Here is a 19723-nt window from a genome sequence, read left to right as displayed (position 1 = left end):
CCCAACTTGCACCAAGTAGCAGTCATTCCATCAGGCTACATGAACTTTTTATTTCAGCTGGTAAATTATAAGAACTGTAAAAATCAGTATCTGAGTTGTTTTCCTGCCCTCTTCCCTTCTCATCCCTTTCCCCTTATGTGTCAATTATTTTTGACTATAAGTCTGAGGGCAGAGACTATCTTAGCTTAGATTTTTTAGCTTCAGAGCAGGTTAAAAATACTTAAAAATAATATTAAATATTGATGACACTGCACTTCATCAAGCAAAGGAAGTTAGAAGAGAGACCTCATCTGGCATCCTGCATCATTCTCTAATGCTGTTTATTTTTTCTCCCCTTAATGTGTAAGGAATGTTGGGCTCTACTAGAAACATGCAGTTTGAGGGAGAAGACAATTCTGAGAAAGGTGGCTCTTAGAACCTTTCCCTCTAGAAAAGTGTTCCATATGACAGAGCCGCTAGTGGCAGAATTCAGCTTTGTGCATATCTGGTCCCACAAAGCTAATCTGGCTGCTACTCAGGCAACAGTTCCAGAGATTTTGAATTTCACACAGTTGGGGAGAGACCAGGAAGTTGTACGTGGATTGTAAGAACCTGCCTTCTGTTGCCATTTTTTCTCGTAACTTCTATATAATGCCTTGAGCTACATTACGTAGTCGTAGAGCTTTTGTAATATGACAGATTATGCCACCAGAAGCGTTTACAGTGTTTTCCCCTGCTCTTAAGCCAAAAATGGGCTTCCAGAGTGGCCCTGTCTTATTAAGCCTGTATTAAGACAAGGCTTTACCCACAGGCATAGAATCTTAAAGGCAAGACAAGTAAAACGTTCTCAGATCTGCTCATATCTCTCACACATATACATGTGTCATCTTACACTTGTGTGCACAGAACTACTAATTTAAGGATCCTTTCTGGACTTAACTGCCCACCACAAATGTTATTGCAAGGAACAGAATTACCTTGGAAAGAACAAGCACTGCTTAGAGACAAGGAATGAAAAGAGGAAGCAAAGGGGGTGAAAGGCATAGTTATGAAAAGAAAAACCCTGATCGCTAGGGTTGGAGCAAACTTGGAAAAGAATGACATGCAGCAGCCTGGCCAGGATCAAACCCATAAGACTGAACAAGTCAGGGACTAAGGTGTTCACAATTCTAGGAAAGGGACATCCTAACAAACTTGGGCTCTGACATAGAGGGGAACCTTGTTAAGGTCAGGGCTCAGATCATGCTTTAAGAGGTCTTACTATGCCTGCTGCAGAAATTGGGCTTGCATTTCTCAGGAAATGCAAACAAGGGTCCTCACCTTAGTTACTCTGTTTTACTCACAAGAAACAACTAACGACCAAATTAGAGGTGTACCTGCATTAGATACAACACTGGTTCCAGGGGACAAATTAAGTGTACCCATATATGATTCATTACACATATCAGTTATTCGCCTCTTCAGCAGCCACCCTGGGGAGGATCTTGGTGGGAACAACTGTGGCTTACCCTAATAAAACGATACCGGGCTTCAGCTTAACTTAATCTTGGTTTGCACTATCACCATGCCTTTTGTTCAGAGCAAAGACATACCAAGCACATACTCATAGGGCAAGACCTTGAGCATGTGCAGAGTTCCAGATCAACTGTGGCTCTTGGTAGCAAAAAAAGAGAGACTGGGAGAAAGGATGAAAAAAGCATAGAGTACTTGACATCGTTTCTTAGTTGCAAAAGTTCTTGTAATGACCAGGTGGAATGGAAAAAGCTCAAGGAGAGAAGGTTGATGGAGCTGATCTCCCAGCTAACAAGATGGAGAGGCCCCTGCAGCCCCATCTTCCCATCTGCTATATTATGATGTAATGTTTATAACTTTGTCTAAGTTAGAAGTAGGTATTTCATGCAGCCAGGTTTCTACCATGTAATTAAAGTTTTCACAAGGCTCTGCAGCTATTTCAGTCCAAGTTGTCACTCTCTCCCATCCCCTTCCTGTAAGCTTTACTACTCTATATTCTAGAAAAACACAGATGGCTATCTTCTGCAAAGTCCACCATCTTATCTTCCCAACATCTACTGTGTTGTGACATATTTTATGACAGATTTTAACAGAAGTCTTCAGCATATGCGAGACACCATTTGTTCCCTTAAAATTGTTAAACATTTACCATAAGAGCCTGGTGATTTTTCCTCGTAGGTGAAATGAACTTGCAACTCCTCTTCTGACATTTGACAGATCAACACTTTGAGCAAGCAGCAAATAATGAACAGTGCATTGTGAGTCTGCCAGATAAAGAGGTGGCTGAAAGAGAAACAGAAGATTCAATGGTACATACCTCAAACACATCAAGAATTCTGGTTATAAGAATTGCTTTACAGCAAGCCAAGGACTGCTCCTGTAGGCCACCTTGTATGAATTAAAACTAAGGTATTGTGTGAGCCAAAAATATGCAATAAAAGGGTGATAGATAGATATATTTGAACAGACACGAAGAATAATAGTATTAATACTAAGAATCACTATTGTATATAACATGAGTTCGGTTCGGTCTCAGGTCTTTCCTGTCCTATTTAGTTTCTAGATATGTCTGTACCTTGAACTTCTTCCCTTCTGCTCAAAATAAAAATCTCTACACCAGTTGCATAATGAAATGTTAGAATGAAGCACTTTTCAGCAATGCAAGAAATTCCATTTTGTTGGAGAAAACGGGGGAAATGGAATTTCACATTTTCTATCCTATCCTAATGTAGTGTATTCAAGAGATAATGCCCAGGATTTAAGACAAATTGAGGTTTAACTGCAAAGCTTCATCAAGCTGGTTTGTAAATACTCCTAAAAATAATCACTTAAGCTGAAAAACAAATGTTTATTTTGCAAACCAGACAGCTGGTGGCACAACATTAGAAGCGATTGCTACATTGTAGATGGAAAAAACACGCACATAAAATAATTGCTAAATCATTATCTTAAACACTAAGCTCCAAGGAATTTTGAGTCACAGACTATAAATGTAAGAAAGAAGCATTAGGAAGCCATTTTTATTGTCTCCCCTTCCCCACCCTCAGCAAAAATTGGGACAGCACTACTCTGTGTAAGGGGTACACAGAGTGTAAGGATTAATACAACCTTATGCAAGCAAATATTTCTTGTGCAACAAGCAGCAAAGTCTGTTAAGACACCGCTGCTTTCCAACATTATTATACCTCATCCCCACAATTATAAGACATGAAAGCAGTTTAACTGGAAATAAATTATCAGATTAAAGACATCTAGTGCACAGGATACCTTGCTGACTATATCTGCAACCCCAAAATATCTCCCCGAGTGTAACCTCAGCTTCTATTGATGTTACGGACACATAGTACTCATAGGAAGAAGTTTGCATAAAGTTGAGGTGGATATCGTTCAAGCAACCTACATTCTACAATCTACCATTATGTCGGCAACCATGTTGTGTTGCTCAACTTCATGGGCCTTGCCAGCAGACTGAGCCAGACAGCAGCCAATAAAAACAGAAGGCAGCGCCATGGGCTAGTTACACAATGCAAAACGACTGTCTGACCTTTTCAGCTACTGATGTCAGGATGCATTGCAAACTAGTTAGCGTGACCTGCTGAAGGGAGACCAAAAAACAGAGGGCAAAACTTAATTGGTTTGGTATGCACATCACATTCAAATGCAGCCTTTTCATGCAAGCTGCTGAAATCGCAGGTGCTTCACTGCTGCACCACTCCTGTTGCTTCTGCACTGCCAGGAACTAAGTCTGGCTCAGCATTACGTCCAAAACTGGGCTCATTTCTTGTTTCTCTCCAAGCAGACCACAACTTCGTTCTTGCTTACCACTCATGGTTTGTCTGGCAAGAAACAAACCACAAGTCTGGGTTCAGAGACAACACTAAACTAGAACGTGGCTGGTTTCCCAGCAGGAGTAGGGGAAGAGCAAAGAGCCCACCATTTCAGCAGTGTACCTGTTCACATTTAAACCAGAGTTTAGTTTAACTATGGTTTAAAGTGACATGCAAGTGAGAAACAGTCATAAATCAAGATACAGTACTCTGGTGAAATTTCATAATAAACCCACTATAAACATGAGACAGGGATCCCTAAGGTAATGGGAAATCTGAACAGCTCCCAGACTATTTTTGGCACAGACTGAAATGTAGATTGCGTATTCCTTAATTACCCTATCAAGGTCTGCTCTATCTGTGCAGAAAAATAGTCTGTGTGCTATTCCGATCTCCCATTTTTTGAATTCTTCAAAACTGGTATAGATGTGTGATACCTATATAACAAATCTACTTTCAGCTAACTATTCACAATGGGGGAAATCCCTTATTTGTCAGAAGGCCTTTTTCTTTCTGAAAAATCTACCTATTAGGAAGATTCCATGATTCTGCACACTCATGGATAAAAGGGGAATAACTTTCTACCAATCTATCTTCCTTCATTTTACAATTGTGTAGGTCTGAATGGGACATGATTTATTTAGCCAGGGCTGTTGTCTACAAGGTCTCAGAACCCACAGCGTACAATATTTATTGACATGAGAGTTTCAGTTTATCAGAATTACTCAAAACCAGACTTGCAGTTAGCTATGCACCCAGGATGGTTAGCATGCCAGCCACATTGCTGATTTCTGAGTACAATAAAATTTAGCAGCTGGCTCCCTAGTGCGTATTCAGGCTGGTGAAGCAAAGGTGAACAAAACCCACAAACATGCTGCACTTACTTTTGACATTCTGCTGAAATTTTTAACTCTTTGGTTCTAGAAAGGAAGACTTTAATCAGCGCTGTTAGATTTCCTGTTCGAGGATTATTCTCCACTAGGAGGAAGAATTGTACAGGTTACACTTCAGGTTCAAACATTACAGCTGTGATCCTATGTACACTTACTTGACCTAGGAATGAGCCAAACTGAACCCAGTGGCACCTACTTCCTAACGAATGTGCTCAGAATCAAATTGCATAGGGGCAAAATCCAGTATCTGAAGTGTAAGCAAACAAGGGGGCCATGCCATGAGTTGGAGATCAGGGCCAAGACAGGCCTTTGGGGCAACCTTTTTGGAGAGCCCATGTAACGTGATCATGGCATAACTTCCAGGAGTAGCCTCCCACATATGCCTCCCACAAGTATTCATAAAATTCTATAGAATTCAAATTGTTAAGTGTTCTTCAATGGCTTCATGGAACTAGATATTAGGGAGCATAAATGGTGCCTATGAAAAGAGATGCTTCAAGATTTGTACTAAGTGGAAGCAGAGCACCACACCACTGTATGCAAACGCATGGAGGGTGCTACAGGCCGTTCGTCTAAATCTAGCCCAAATTTAGAAGTTTCCACAGGATCTATATGTGAGACAGCACAGAGGCACAAAGTCGAACCAGCATTTCTTACTTAATTGTTGTCCCTACCCCAGCTGTAACATTTATCATCTTTATCATCATCAATATGTTAAATTTATGAACTGCAGGTAAAATTTGGACAGGTTACAACCACTTTAATATCTCCCATAATATCCAGTTCTGCCATGTCCAGTCTCCCATAATATCCAGTTCCAGTTCTGCCATATCCAGTCTCCCATAATATCCAGTTCTGCCATGTCCAGCTAGTGGCCATGACGGTTAAACAGAATCCATATTATAAGCCAGTCTAAGAGCTTTTTGAAGCCATGTGGCAGGACAGAAATTTCAAAATTCATAATTAAGATTTCCAGTATGCCTTCCTCTGACTGATCAAGACCCTTCTTAAATTCAAAAGATGTTCTAGACAGGATCAAACATCAGAATTTCAAAAAAGGCAGCTAACACTGATTGCAAATTTTATGTATTCCGCCTCTGCTTTATCTCCCACACATATTCTCCTTTGAAAACAGTGCTTTAAAATCCTTTCCTTTTTTAAAAAAAGGGGATGAAAAACAACCTGTTCTACTACATCTTAATAAAGCTGTACCCAAGCCACTTCCTGTGACAGAACACAAAATAAAGCAAAAACCTGTGAAAACTTTATGTTCAAATAGCACATGCGGGCACAATATGTCTTCATATACCCTTGGGAGTGTAGAGAGGTTTTAAAAAACCCATGTACAGAGCACAGATGGGAGATATTAAATGCACCACAGATATAAAGGTTTATATAGAGCAGTACGATTTACTAGGAACATTGACAGCACGAAGAACATGGAAATAAATGCCATAATCAAAATAGCCTCTTACCTAAAGACTTGCAGACCGAGATAGCAGCTTCTTCCAAAAGCTTTAACTCGGCACTGAAGAAAAAAGAAAAATTGATTAGAGCCAACACTCAATGAGCTTGCCAATTCTGGTAATTAATAGGACATAATCATAAATAAAAAAAGGAAAGCAACTAACATCTGTTACTATGAAACATATTGTTCTTATGCGCTGCATTCTCAGACCTCCTCTGATCAAAAACACAGGAGTAAGTGAAAATAAAAATATAAACACAATGAAAAAACCATGAATTATAGTACTGTATAGCACAATGCAAACTAAAAACCACCCAATGCCTCTTTGACGCCAGCTAAAGACTCACATGTTTTGAACTGCTTTTTTCTATCTTTTTATTTATTATTATTATTCTGCTGGTAGTTTTTGTTGTAGCTGTTAGGGGCTGGATGTTGTTGCATTAGCATGGTTACTGGTTTTATTGATGATTTTGTTGTACTGTGTTGTATTTCATTGCTGTCTGCTTTGAGAGTATTTACTCTTGGCCAAATAAATAAAAACTTGGAAGTGCTACATAATTTACTCAATCACAATATCCCCATGGCATACACTGGAATCCCAGGCCTGCAGAAAGTAGCTAACAATGGGTAGCTTATTACTTTGGTGAAATGGCTAGCTAGGATGCCAGCAAGGCAAGTGAGCAAGAATATATGCAATCCATTGACCTCATGACGTCATGCAAACACTAGTTTGTCTTCTTGGGCTACCTCATTGCATCTGAATAACATTAAATGACAGGCCACTAGTTCCTGAGCTTTTGACTCTTAGGGAACATTTGCCATCTTTTCTGTGTATATACAGGACCCAAAGTTTGCTCCTGCTAGATACTGGCCACACCTGTTGGAGCTCACCGTTACATCACCTGAACTGAGAACAGAACCTTCTCCATGGGCCCATACATTGTAGGGGAGATAAATACCGTAATACAAATTCACCTTATGCTTCCAGAATGTCAGAGCATGTTAACAGTTTCACTGACATTTGATAGCTATAAATCACCATTTACCCAGAATGTTTAAATTGTGAAGAGTTTCGCCTTTATACTGAAGGCGCTATTCTAATTTTAAAGGTACATCTACATGAAAGCTTCCCAGCCCACCCCTTTTTTACTAGTGGAAATGTAAGAGGCTATCCCTCTAAAAATACAGGTGGGGAATTTATGTCCCTTCAGATGTTGCCCGTCATATCTGTGAATTGGTTGTGACGTCTGGGCTGATGGAAACTGAACTCCAACATCATCTGGAGGGCCACAGGTTCGACATCCCTATGTAGATGCACAAACAATGTGTAGTGGGGAAATCGCACATCAACATCACTTAGAACTGCCCCCACTGAGGCGCCTCCAGTGCTGAATCATGCCCTCAGTACATATAAGCGGAATACTAGTAAGGATAGTAAGTGAGCACAATTGTGACCATAGGGTTGTCTCCAAATATGTCCAATGGGCAAATCTATGAACACACAAGTGTTTCAATATCACTCACTGAGTCTGTGACTAAAGTCGAGCTTGATCCCAGGTCATCTTGCAACTATATGTGTCTGAATAAAAAATGGTGGTTGCATTATTACCATCTCTTTCCCTCTTCCCTCACAGATTTCTGCATTCCAGCATAATCCAACAGTGACCCTGATCAACGGATTGAACTGATCACAACTACGATCATCAAGTTTATTTAGATGTTGCTTTTCCAAATAATGCCCACAAATAAAGCAGCTCACAAGAACACTAAACAAAAAATTACTTTAAAAATGTACAACACAAGCATAAGACATAAATATATCCCAGGTCTATGCCCAGGTTTCATCAGGAGGCTTTGATGTAAACTTTCAAAACAGATGCCCCTACTTCCCTGTAGGACCAAGGAGCATATGGAAGGCATTTAAATACATAAATGCCACCGTATGGGTGACTATAAGCATGGCTCATTCTACTAAAGCTTGCCTCTGTGTACCTAGCACTTCTAGAGACATGCAAGCCTGCAAAAGTACAGCCCCTCAAGATCTAGGGCCTGTATCTAAATTAAGAACAGCACAAGGCCTGTGCACAGGCTTAAAATCAAAGGCCTGCAGAAATGCTCATAAGAGGAAATATGCTAGTGGAGAATGACCACCTTAGATTTGGGGTTTTTTAAAAAAAATGAAAATGAGTTCTGCCCTAAAAAGTAAGAATTCAAGTACTTCTGCACACACTGCAAAAGTATATGATGCAGCTTTTAAAGATGTATGCACACATGGTAGAAACCCCAAACCAATGGAATGGATACATATGTTTACATTCACCACCTGAAAAAAAGTTATTATACAGTACTACACTTTTTATACTTATTTAACAATACCTGAAAGTGGCCGGAAAGGGGGAGTAATGGAGGCACGGTGTAATGGGGCATAGCGGGCTTATGCACGCTCCACCGTCATGCAAGCCCCAAGCAAATCAGGGATTGCTTATATTTGCAAGGTAATTTTAATATTTTAATTGATTTTAATCTATTGCAATATATAAAAATATAATTTATGTTCTATTTTCTTATGATGTAATTACTCCAGAAGTGAGAAAGCTCCAAAACAATTACAAATTAACTATATGTTTTTTATAACTACAGTGGTACCTTGGGTTACATACGCTTCAGGTTACATACGCTTCAGGTTACAGACTCCGCTAACCCAGAAATAGTACCTTTGCTTCAGAATGAGAACAGAAATCGTGCTCCGGGGGCACGGCAGCAGCAGGAGACCCCATTATCTAAAGTGGTGCTTCAGGTTAAGAACACTTTCAGGTTAAGAACAGACCTCCGGAACGAATTAAGTACTTAACCCAAAGTACCACTGTAATATAGGTTGACCAGAATGTTTCAAATACAAATAACTGTGCACATTTAGGAAGCCTGGACACCACAGAATCACAATGTGTTTTGTTAAACCAGCTTTTTCTGTGAGAATTTTCTGTGCGCACCTTTCGGTGGCAATTAATATTTTTGCTACTGTTATTCAGTTTTCAGCTAGTTGTACTTCAAATAACCTAATAGAATATTATGCTCAATGCCCGGTCTATACATTATTTACTTCCCACAACTTATCGTTTACAGACGGTAGGAAAGACATAAGGATGGCAGGTAGAAGAGCGCTATTCACTATATTGAGAGGGATGTTTAATTTATTTTTAAATTACAATCAAAGTCTTGTGCCTCAAAAAGGTGAATTTGTATACATTTGATCACTTTGCATAATTTATATTGCTTTTGCCAGTCTTAGTAAAAAGTAAACAGTCATGCAGGGTATTGAAGCTCTGTTCATGAACACCAGTGATGCTGCTCAGACCTCACCTGGCTTCTAAGGTTCTACCAGGCATTTCCCTGCACACTTTTAATCTCGCCTTCAAACCTAGAAATCTGCTTTTGAAATTGAAAGCCAATAATCGCAGCATGCTGAATTCCATGCTGAAATGCCAAATTTAAAGTGACGGCACTGAGCCATTCAGCCTTACACAATGCTTAGGGAAGGGGTCAGCAAACTTTTTCAGCTGGGGGCCGGTCCACTGTCCCTCAGACTTTGTGGGGGGCCGGACTATATTTTGAAGGGGAAAAAATATGAACAAATTCTATGCCCCACAAATAACCCAGAGATGCATTTTAAATAAAAGGACACATTCTGCTCATGTAAAAACACCAGCCAGGCCCCACAAATAACCCAGAGATGCATTTTAAATAAAAGGACACATTCTGCTCATGTAAAAACACGCTGATTCCCAGACCATCTGCAGGCCGGATTTAGAAGGCGATTGGGACAGATCCGGCCTCTGGGCCTTAGTTTGCCTACCCATGGCTTAAGGGGAGTGGACATCAGGAGGAAGCCAGTGCTGATATGCTCTGGAAATTCCTTTCTTCCCAAAATTAGAGTAGGCTGTTCGCCACCCACTTTGTGTAATCAAAATCTGGAGAAGGTCAAACTGCGCTTACCGCAGAAATCCACTTGAGAGCTATCCTGAAGCTGAAGTATTTGCTCATGTAATAATGTCTTTGCACATTCCCAGTGTTGCTATTAAAAATGGGATAGTTATATATCCTCCCCACATGTTGTCAAAGGGTTTTCTCACTTTTAGAAGTAGTAGAGGTGCATGCTGAAGCCCCAATCTCTCCAGGGGATTATTATGTAAAGCAAAGTCATTTCAGGGAATTCTGGATTTCTCACTCATCTTCAAGTCAAATTAAGAATTATGGGGATAAGATTCAATAAACTGGCTTATTGTTAAACTGCAAAAACCTCAAAGCGATTTAGAAGAATGTAAAACAGTAAGATTGAGAAAAATGCACAAGCATACTTTAATACATGCAAAAGTTAAATCACTAGAACAAATTTAAATTAAATTTGAACCCACATGCCTAATTTTGCACATAACACTAAGCCAGATCATGGTTTAGCTATGGATACTGCAGCAGCAACAAGATCAGGGAAGGAGTGAACAAGCCATTATTTTCACTTTGTACACTAGATTGTTCATGCTTAGCTATGGTTTAGCTTAGTGTTATGTGCAAACATGAGCCTAGCAGCCACCCACAAGAAATAATTACATGTTACATTAATATGGGAGACAGGAGAGCAAAAAGATCCTTCTCACCAACCAATTATTTCCTTCAAATCCCCCCTAGCCATTTTTATTTGTCATTTTCCTTCCATCTGAGATTCAACTGCAGAATGAACCCAGGTGAGGTAGGAACATCTACTGGGAAATGTCACCAGGCACAACATGACCCATTGTTCCCACCTGATGATTCTCTCCTGTTAAATCACACATATAGCCACAAATGGCACTTATATTAGGCAACACACCAGTGTTTTAGTGAATGCCCATTTGCTTATAATTTTAATAAAATAAGTAAAACAGTATTTTTTATGTAGCATTACATTCTGAAACTCTTAATATATGTAATGATTTCTATAGATTTATACACGCCCAACCCCAGGGATATTCAAGACCCCTACCCTCAAAGATTCAATGCTTAAACTTAAAACCAAAAACCCAACAAATACTGTTTCTAGCTCTTTTGCTTGCTGAGATACAAGGGAAAACAGGCAGACAGTACTCTATACAACTTGTTGGGAAGTCAACCTCTTTCCACCATCCAGAGTTCTGGCCAATGAGCACAATTACAATGGGGTGACTGATAAGCATTTGACACCTTAAAAATGTTCTTAATAGTAAAACATTTAATGTGTTAAAAAACTGTAACAAAATAACTGAAATATCAGGTTCTTTGCATTTTGTTTTGTCTTTTTCACACAAACACACAAACATACACGTCACATTAGCCAAAAATTGCTGGCTCTAAATCTGGAATTATATCCAAATTTATTCCATGTAATTGCTTAGAAAGGTTTTCCTAACTTGCCATCCTCCAAGCTGAACAAAGACCCCTGGGGGTTCAATGTGCTGCTTTTCCTGCTTGCCCCCAATTTGTTACCCACCTGGCAGGACACAAAGCACACCTTGTGGGGTACATATGGTGGGTCACAACTTTATGCACCCTTACTGTATGCCAATCAAGTTAGGAGTGTGTCTTTAGCCTTGGAAATGCCTCCTGAGGATCATGACAAATATTGTCACCACTAATAGTTTCAGTAGCGCCCTATCATACAAGCACACGAGTCAACCTACAACATAGCCCAGATATAACTTCACACACGCAAGCAGAGCAGGGCAGTGGAGGCAGGTTATTAATACAAAGCTAAGACGTCTAAAGCATCCTATTGATTACATGCAAGAAGTGTTAAAGCTTCATCTCCTAGGTGGTCCCTTTTCTCAGTCCAAGGAACAGACAGCTATAATTAAAAACAAATGGTAAGAAGAAGAAAAAGGAAGAATGAATGCTTCACAATCTACACCCATTACAATTCTCTCAATCAGAAAAATCAGGACTTCCCAAATTTCCCCCACATTTTAAAGCAGTCCAGCTGGCTGCTTGTCATGAAGATATATCACTTCCTGACACAGAATGTTTTTAGACTACAGATCTGCTAACAAGCTTCTGTGAGAAGCTTTTAAATTTTTATTTTTTCCCTTTTAAAAACAAAGTGTTGCCTTCAAGTGGCATGATGGGCTTATGGTTGCTCGAAACCATATAGCTATGCAAAGTGCTCTTCGCCTTTCAATAACCTCTAGTTTTGAAGACCTTGGTCTGAGTGCTCTGTTTTGCAGCCGTAACAGCAGCCTACCTTGTTTTAAAGAGAAATTGACTCATGAGAACTGTACTGTACGCCCACATGGGTAACGTAACAGGGCTGGGAACTAAACGCTGTAGAACAGAAGATGGCAACTTTCTGGTCATGAGCCAAGTGCATCCTGCTGCTGGCAGAAGATATACTTCCACTAGATTAGATCATTAACACAATGCAGTTCGGTTTTACTGTTTTGTTTTCATTGGCATAGAGGTAGCACAACTGAGGTAGAACAATTTAGAAACTAAACTAAAAAAAAAACAACCTACGCATTTTTATAATGTTTTTGCAGAAAGATTAATGTATTTATGCAATTAATATATTTACCAAGTAAATTAGGAAAAAGATGAGAAACAAATAAAAAGAAGAACTTTTATAAATGTACAACATTCAAAAATATGGTTCCACCTTATCTATACTGTATATATTTCTAGAAAGGTAAGTCTGAACAAACTCCATCTTGAAGTTTCTGAATCGTTAGAATGACAAGAATTGCCAACTGCAGCACTTGTAGACTAGTTATCAGTACTATTCTATTACTAGAAATAAGGGAAGTGGTGGTTTTCAGGTGTAGCCTGGTAATCTGAATAGGTTTTGTGCAGATGTACGACTGTCAATTTCTTAACCATGCTTAATAAATAAGAGGCCTGCAGGTTTGTGTGTTCCCTTATATCACACAATGTCATTCACCCCTTACATTTAGGATTGTATCTGCACTAATGTTAGCTATGATTAACAGTAGCCAGACTCCTCTTAGCAGGATTTTGGCAAGTCTGCTTTAAATCCTGGTTAAAGGTCCAAAATTCCCTGACAGTTGCCTGGCTCTACAGACCTGTTTCCCCTGCCCTCCAAAGCAGCACATGTTGGGGTGTGATGGCTGCAACCTATAACTATTTTGTCTTTATAATGACAAGACTTTACTCCTTTCCGAATCTTACAAATGCAACCGCATTCCAGATTCTTCTCCATCCATCAGTGGCATTTTCAATTTTTTCACAATTTCCCTGGTTGAGTAATTTAAAAATTCATCCTACTAACCATTATTTATTTCACCCGAGTACTCATTAACAAAAAGGTGTTTCACTAATTTAACTAAGATGATGTCCCAGTGAATAATTTTAACACTCTCCCTTTACTGAAATCTATATAGCTAAGACCTCCAAGGGGGTATCAATACACAAGTCGTTCAGGAAGCTATGACAACCCTTCCAAGGAAATGCAGAGGCAACTGTCATATCAACAGTAAGAGTTACATTCTGGCAGGGGGGAAAATAAGCACAAATGGTGGAAAAATTCCCTAAATAATTTTTCTGTTAAGGCGACAGAAGATGAACTATTCTACCTACTTGCACAGAAAATGCACACGCATGTCATCAGCTAAGATTCATGAAGTGGCACAGGAGCAGGAACACTAACACCACCTATTTATTACATTTGCTTTGCACCACAATCCCTACGGAAGCCGTGCTCGTGTAAAAAATGAATGAATGAACACCAAGATGGAAACACAGTTTTCTAGTATGGATCCTTTCATTAGCCCACAGAGTGGCACTGTTAGACTTCAAACTGCTTTCCGATTCTGAATAACTAACCTGGGGGAGGACCTGCTATTTAACAGGCAGTAAAAGTTCACTTAGGAGACTGATAGCTGTTCAATAATTTGAACTTAAAGATACAGTAGATTCTGTTAAACTAGACTTAAACAACATTGATTTGGGGTTTAAAATGCAATGTGTTAATAAAATGTTAGATTATCTCACATGCATGTACAATAAGGACAGGCAACTGGAATTTTTAAAACGAAATCCAGCCAAACAGGCCCTCCTTCTCCAAAGGACCACACACACACACACCAATATAGACCTCAGGCACTTTCTCTCAAGATGGAACATGGGTTATGTCTCTTTCAATCACTTTAATCTGCAGGGTGAACACCATGAGGCCTTAAGCACAGCCCTCCCCTTATGCACAAGCTAAGACAAAGACAAGTGGCAGTGGCCAACTGAAATGTCTATTATACTATCACACAAGCAAGCACACAAACAAGGAAACAATTGAAACATCTACAACTGAAATATCTAAAAGCAATCCCAATACAGTTGGCAGAATGGGAAAGTTATCCACTCAAAATGCTTGGTCATGGTAGGTGCTGAAAAGATAACAGAGAGAATATCTGTTTAAAATTTCACAGTTGGGAATTCCAAAAGCCTGCACCTACAAAGTGCAGTGATCAGTTGGGGATATAAGGGGTAAGACTATCTTGCAGGTAACGTTCCTTTGACCGTAACCTAGGCTGAAGGCTGCATGTGGTGCCTAGTTTATATATCTGAGTTTCGAACACTCCTTTCAGGTATCCTGGTCCCAAGCTGTACACCAAAACCAGCACCGTGAACTGATCCCAAGATGCTGCAGCAGATTTTTGCACTGGCTCCCTCACTGCAGACTGCAGTGAATGTGGATGTTGTGTCAAAATTGCTATGGAGCAGGGGTAAGCAACCCAAGGCCCGGGGGCGGGATAAGACCCAATCGCCTTCTAAATCCAGCCCATGGACGGTCCATGAATCAGCGTGTTTTTACATGAGCAGAATGTGTCCTTTTATTTAAAATGCATCTTTAGCTTATTTGTGGGGCCTGGCTGGTGTTTTTACATGAGTAGAATGTGTGCTTTTATTTGAAATGCATCTCTGTGTTATTTGTGGGGCATAGAAATTAGTTCATTCCCCCCCCCCATATAGTCCGGCCCGAGGGACAGTGGACTGGCCCACAGCTGAAAAAGGTTGCTGACCCCTGCTATGGAGGGTCTAAAACTCCATGTCCTGGGTAGATGTTAACAGACGTCGGACAATTTGAAAAGCTCCACTGGACAGCCGCTTGAGGATGCAATAGAGGCAAAGAAGTGGGTCTTTTTCACTGCCCTCACCATAACACAGTAGGCACAGTTATGTTGTCAGATGTGCTTAGTCAGCTTCACAGCACATCTTTCACCTGCACTAAAGCAGCCATCCAGCCTGTTTCTTTGGCCTTACTTACCCGATATACCAAGGGCTTCAACAGGGTCACTTGCTCCACCTACTAGAACCCCCCCCCCCAGAGCTTTCATGAATTCATTAAGATGCTATTGGTCTCTGGTGAGGACAATTTTAACCTGTTCACCCCAAGCATCTCTTGCTGCTCACACTCTGGACAGGGTTAAGGAGCTCTTTGCCTCATTTTGGGCTGATGTGGAAGCAGCCAATGTTACTGGTTCTTCAAACACTTGCTCAGAATAAAATATGGTCCCTGTAAAAATTAGTTACAAACCAAGGATCCAAGAAGAAAAATAGGTGTCTGAAAAATAGCTTGTGAGGTTGAAAAAATCCTGCCTGCCATGGGATGGAGGACAGTTAGCATATCAAAGGAAGACTTGATTTGCCTCAGGGTTGGCTCAGACATGCAAATACATATTTATAGTTAGATGATTGTGTCCAGTTCTGGGCACTGTGTCCAGTTCTGGGCACCACAGTTCAAGAAGGACACTGACAAACTGGAACGTGTCCAGAGGAGGGCAACCAAAATGGTCAAAGGCCTGGAAACGATGCCTTATGAGGAACGGCTAAGGGAGCTGGGCATGTTTAGCCTGGAGAAGAGGAGGTTAAGGGGTGATATGATAGCCATGTTCAAATATATAAAAGGATGTCATATAGAGGAGGGAGAAAGGTTGTTTTCTGCTGCTCCAGAGAAGCGGACACGGAGCAATGGATCCAAACTAGAAGAAAGAAGATTCCACCTAAACATTAGGAAGAACTTCCTGACAGTAAGAGCTGTTCGACAGTGGAATTTGCTGCCAGGGAGTGTGGTGGAGTCTCCTTCCTTGGAGGTCTTTAAGCAGAGGCTTGACAACCATATGTCAGGAGTGCTCTGATGGTGTTTCCTGCTTGGCAGGGGGTTGGACTCGATGGCCCTTGTGGTCTATTCCAACTCTATGATTCTATGATTCTATGATTCTATAATTCTATGATTCTATTCTATGATTGGCAACTGAATATGAGAACTGGCTGCACTGAAAAGCATTGTGTTTCACAGAATATTAAAGATACGTTGGTGTTACGTGTAAGATCAAATACTCAAACTTAGAAGTGAACAATGAATGTTACAGGCATCAGTATGAAGTCAGGAAGCACACTCACATAATGGCACAACCAGCAGAAATACCTTGAATTAATTCTTCAAGGAACAGCTAGTACTCAGTACTCATTTGCAATGCGCTAACCATTGTTCACCAAAGATGATGGGAGAAAAAGACATTTTCCATAAATGATGCATATATTCCCTACATTTTTTTTTAAAAAAGAATGATACTTATCAACAGTAATCTTAGTTTTAACTGATGGGCTTTCAATGCTACTCTTGGGAAAACTTTGCACAATCCTTGATAATTATCTCACACAGCTACTTAATTTTAATTGTTTCACAACACTGGCAATAATAAGTGACTACACAGTCAAAGTGATGTTAAATTAAGTCAAGAAACATTTACAAGCTTGACATAGAAAATTCACCCTGCCTTGCAGGTTTAAACCACATTCTCCAGGTTGAAGTGAAGGACTCTGGAGCAAAGGTTTCAACAAGTTTACACCTGCTAGGTATGTCAAGGTAAAGCCTGCACCGACAGTGACCAAGATTCCTATTGCTACAAAGCTAAGGAACCAGAACCATTTCCATCTATACTACAGGACTCAATAGTGAATATTACTAGTATCACTGCTGTTTCTGCACACTTGGGTTTCTCCAAGACAAATGGCAAGGATGCTAGGATCAATGTTCCCTTGAACAAACAATAAGAAATAAACAAGTTACTTATGAAGGAAGTGCTTACCTGTGATTAGAGCACAGAATGACTGACTAGTTATGGATAGGGAAGAATTGTGGTTTTTTTTTCACAGTGGGAGATGGAGAAGTGAAAAAGACAATAGAAGGAGATGGTTTCCAACTTATTAAAGGACGGCCAAACCGGACAAAACAGCATTCAGTAGGGAAAGGCAGGGCAACTGGTGAGGATAGGAAGGAATTAAGGAAGGAATGGGAAACCTGTGGCCCACCAAATATTGTCGCATTTCAACACTCGTTACTCCAGCCAGCATACCCAATATTCAGGGGCAATGGGAGGTATGTTCCAACAACATCTGCAGGACCACAGATTATCATCAAAGCCACATAAAGGAAATGCATATGAATATTTTTGTTCATTAGTCACACACTTGTACTGATTGTGAACTACACCTAGCTCCCATAGACCAAGGGCAATTAACCATGGATCAGGGAAGAGAGATGTACAACTCAGCTTGTACAGGACCACTCACACAAAGTATTGCTTTATGGAGGGAAGATTGTGAAAAGCTTTCAAATGATACCTTATATAGACATACCGCATTGTACATACAGTGGTACCCCGCAAGATGAATGCCTCGCAAGACGAAAAACTCGCTAGACGAAAGGGTTTTTCGGTTTTGCGTTGCTTCGCTAGACGAATTTCCCTATGGGCTTGCTTCGCAAGACGAAAATGTCTTGCACTTTTTTCTTAAAGCCGCTTGAAGAGGCGCAGTTGCGACGGACCGTGCTTCGCAAGACGAAAAACATCGCAAGACGAAAAGACTCGCGGAACGAATTATTTTCGTCTTGCGAGGCACCACTGTACCAGTTTCCTCTCCACACATACCCATCTAGATAAGGCCACTAAAATAGTTTTAAAACAACACCTGTTTAACAATTACACACAATATCATAACTGACATGTTAACAATAACAAAAAGGAATACTACAAACGGTGACTTGAGTGGAATCTACACACATGTTAAAAACGTTATGAAAATGCTTTTTGTTAAAATCGTTTTGCTATAGCTCACAGTTGCCATCTAGCGTCACAACTGTATATTGCAATTTACAACACATTCAAAACGTTTTACAGTGGTGCCCCGCAAGACGAATGGCTCGCAAGACGGAAAACTCGCTAGACGAAAGAGTTTTCCATTTTGGAGGTGCTTCGCAAAACGAATTTCCTATGGGCTTGCTTCGCAAGACGAGAATGTCTTGCGAGTTCCTGCTGGTTTTTTCCCCTCCCCCCTTTTTCTAAGCCGCTAAGCCGCTTATCAGCTGATCCGATCAGCAGATAGGCCGCTAAAAGCCGCTAATAGCGCTAATCCACTAATCCTTCAATGGGCTTGCTTCGCAAGACGAAAAAACCGCTAGACGAAGAGAATCACAGAACGGATTCTTTTCATCTTGCAAGGCACCACTGTATCTGCAGCTGCATAGCTGAGTCCCTGAACATTCATTTCAGTTTTTCTTCATGCTTCCTGTCAGGGTATCTGAACAAGTGCATATACACCCACAGATACAGCTCCATTATTTTTTAGAAAAAATAGGCTACGTATTAGGCCAACCTAGCAGATGGGTGAGGGAACAGCAGGTAAAAATTAGCCATGACCAAACAGAGTGGGAACACAGTCCAAAACACATTTTGAAAGAGTACAAATAGAAAAATGTGCTCACATGTTTGAAACAGTATGTTATTTTGATAAAAGCAGGTTGAAGGCTCATTGAAATATACATGCGGAAGGGTTTTATTACTTCCTTGCCCATAGGAGTAGCCTTAACCGCCCAGGATACAAATACAGGAGGTGACCATTTCATGCAGGGGTTCCATTCCTGGCTCCCATGGCCCATTTTGTCTTCTCCCAAAAGGACCCACGCATCGGCGATCACATGTCAATTGGGCCCCCGAAAATGGCTGCTGCCTGTACCAGACCACAAACGTATAGGTGCTAGAGAGGAGAGGGGCAAGCACCCCAACAAGCAAGTAGCTGAATGAAGGAAAGGCACTTAGCACACACAAATGATAACTGAATCAAACTGGGAATTAAAATAAGGCTGCAATCCTGAACATACTTGCTTGAAAGTTAACTCCATGTCTCTACACATCATTTTCCCTATATGGGCTCACATTGGTACAGTTAGTGGGAGAAATAAACTATGTGTTTGGTCATGAAGACAGCACACATATGCACATGTTAAGAAGGGGCAAGTGGCAGCAATGAACACAGATCTGCATGGAGCCTTTTACTTATACTTGCACAGAAGAAACATTATGTGCCAAGCAGCCGTAAGAGTTGGCGAACAGAGCAGTGGTGTTTGTTCAGTAAAATGCAAGATTAATTGTGGTATTTATCAGAACTGATGGGGGGGGGAAGGAGTTTGTAAAGCAAATCATGCATTACTATTGTTAAATGAGTAAGAGTTCAACCTTATTTTTAACTTA

At 40.4% G+C, this 19723-nt stretch overlaps 1 protein-coding gene across 9 annotated transcripts in view; it reads right to left on the bottom strand.

Moving 5' to 3' along the window:
- The window catches only part of DYM (dymeclin), a 161324-nt gene that overhangs the window by 125076 nt on the left and 16525 nt on the right, over nt 1-19723 (bottom strand). For all 9 annotated transcript variants that reach the window (XM_083465904.1, XM_083465906.1, XM_083465900.1 and 6 more), the window contains 3 exons: nt 6187-6239; nt 4703-4796; nt 2141-2274 (listed from right to left, as the gene is read on the bottom strand). In XM_083465904.1, the coding sequence (XP_083322030.1) occupies nt 2141-2274; nt 4703-4796; nt 6187-6239 (281 nt within the window). The remainder of the gene's footprint in view (nt 1-2140; nt 2275-4702; nt 4797-6186; nt 6240-19723) is intronic.

The sequence above is a fragment of the Podarcis liolepis genome, assembly GCF_965112155.1.
Source record: "Podarcis liolepis genome assembly, chromosome: 11".
Taxonomy (NCBI): Eukaryota; Metazoa; Chordata; class Lepidosauria; order Squamata; family Lacertidae; genus Podarcis; species Podarcis liolepis.
The sequence above is the reverse complement of the archived record's forward strand: the minus strand, read 5'-3'. Positions and strand labels throughout refer to the sequence as shown.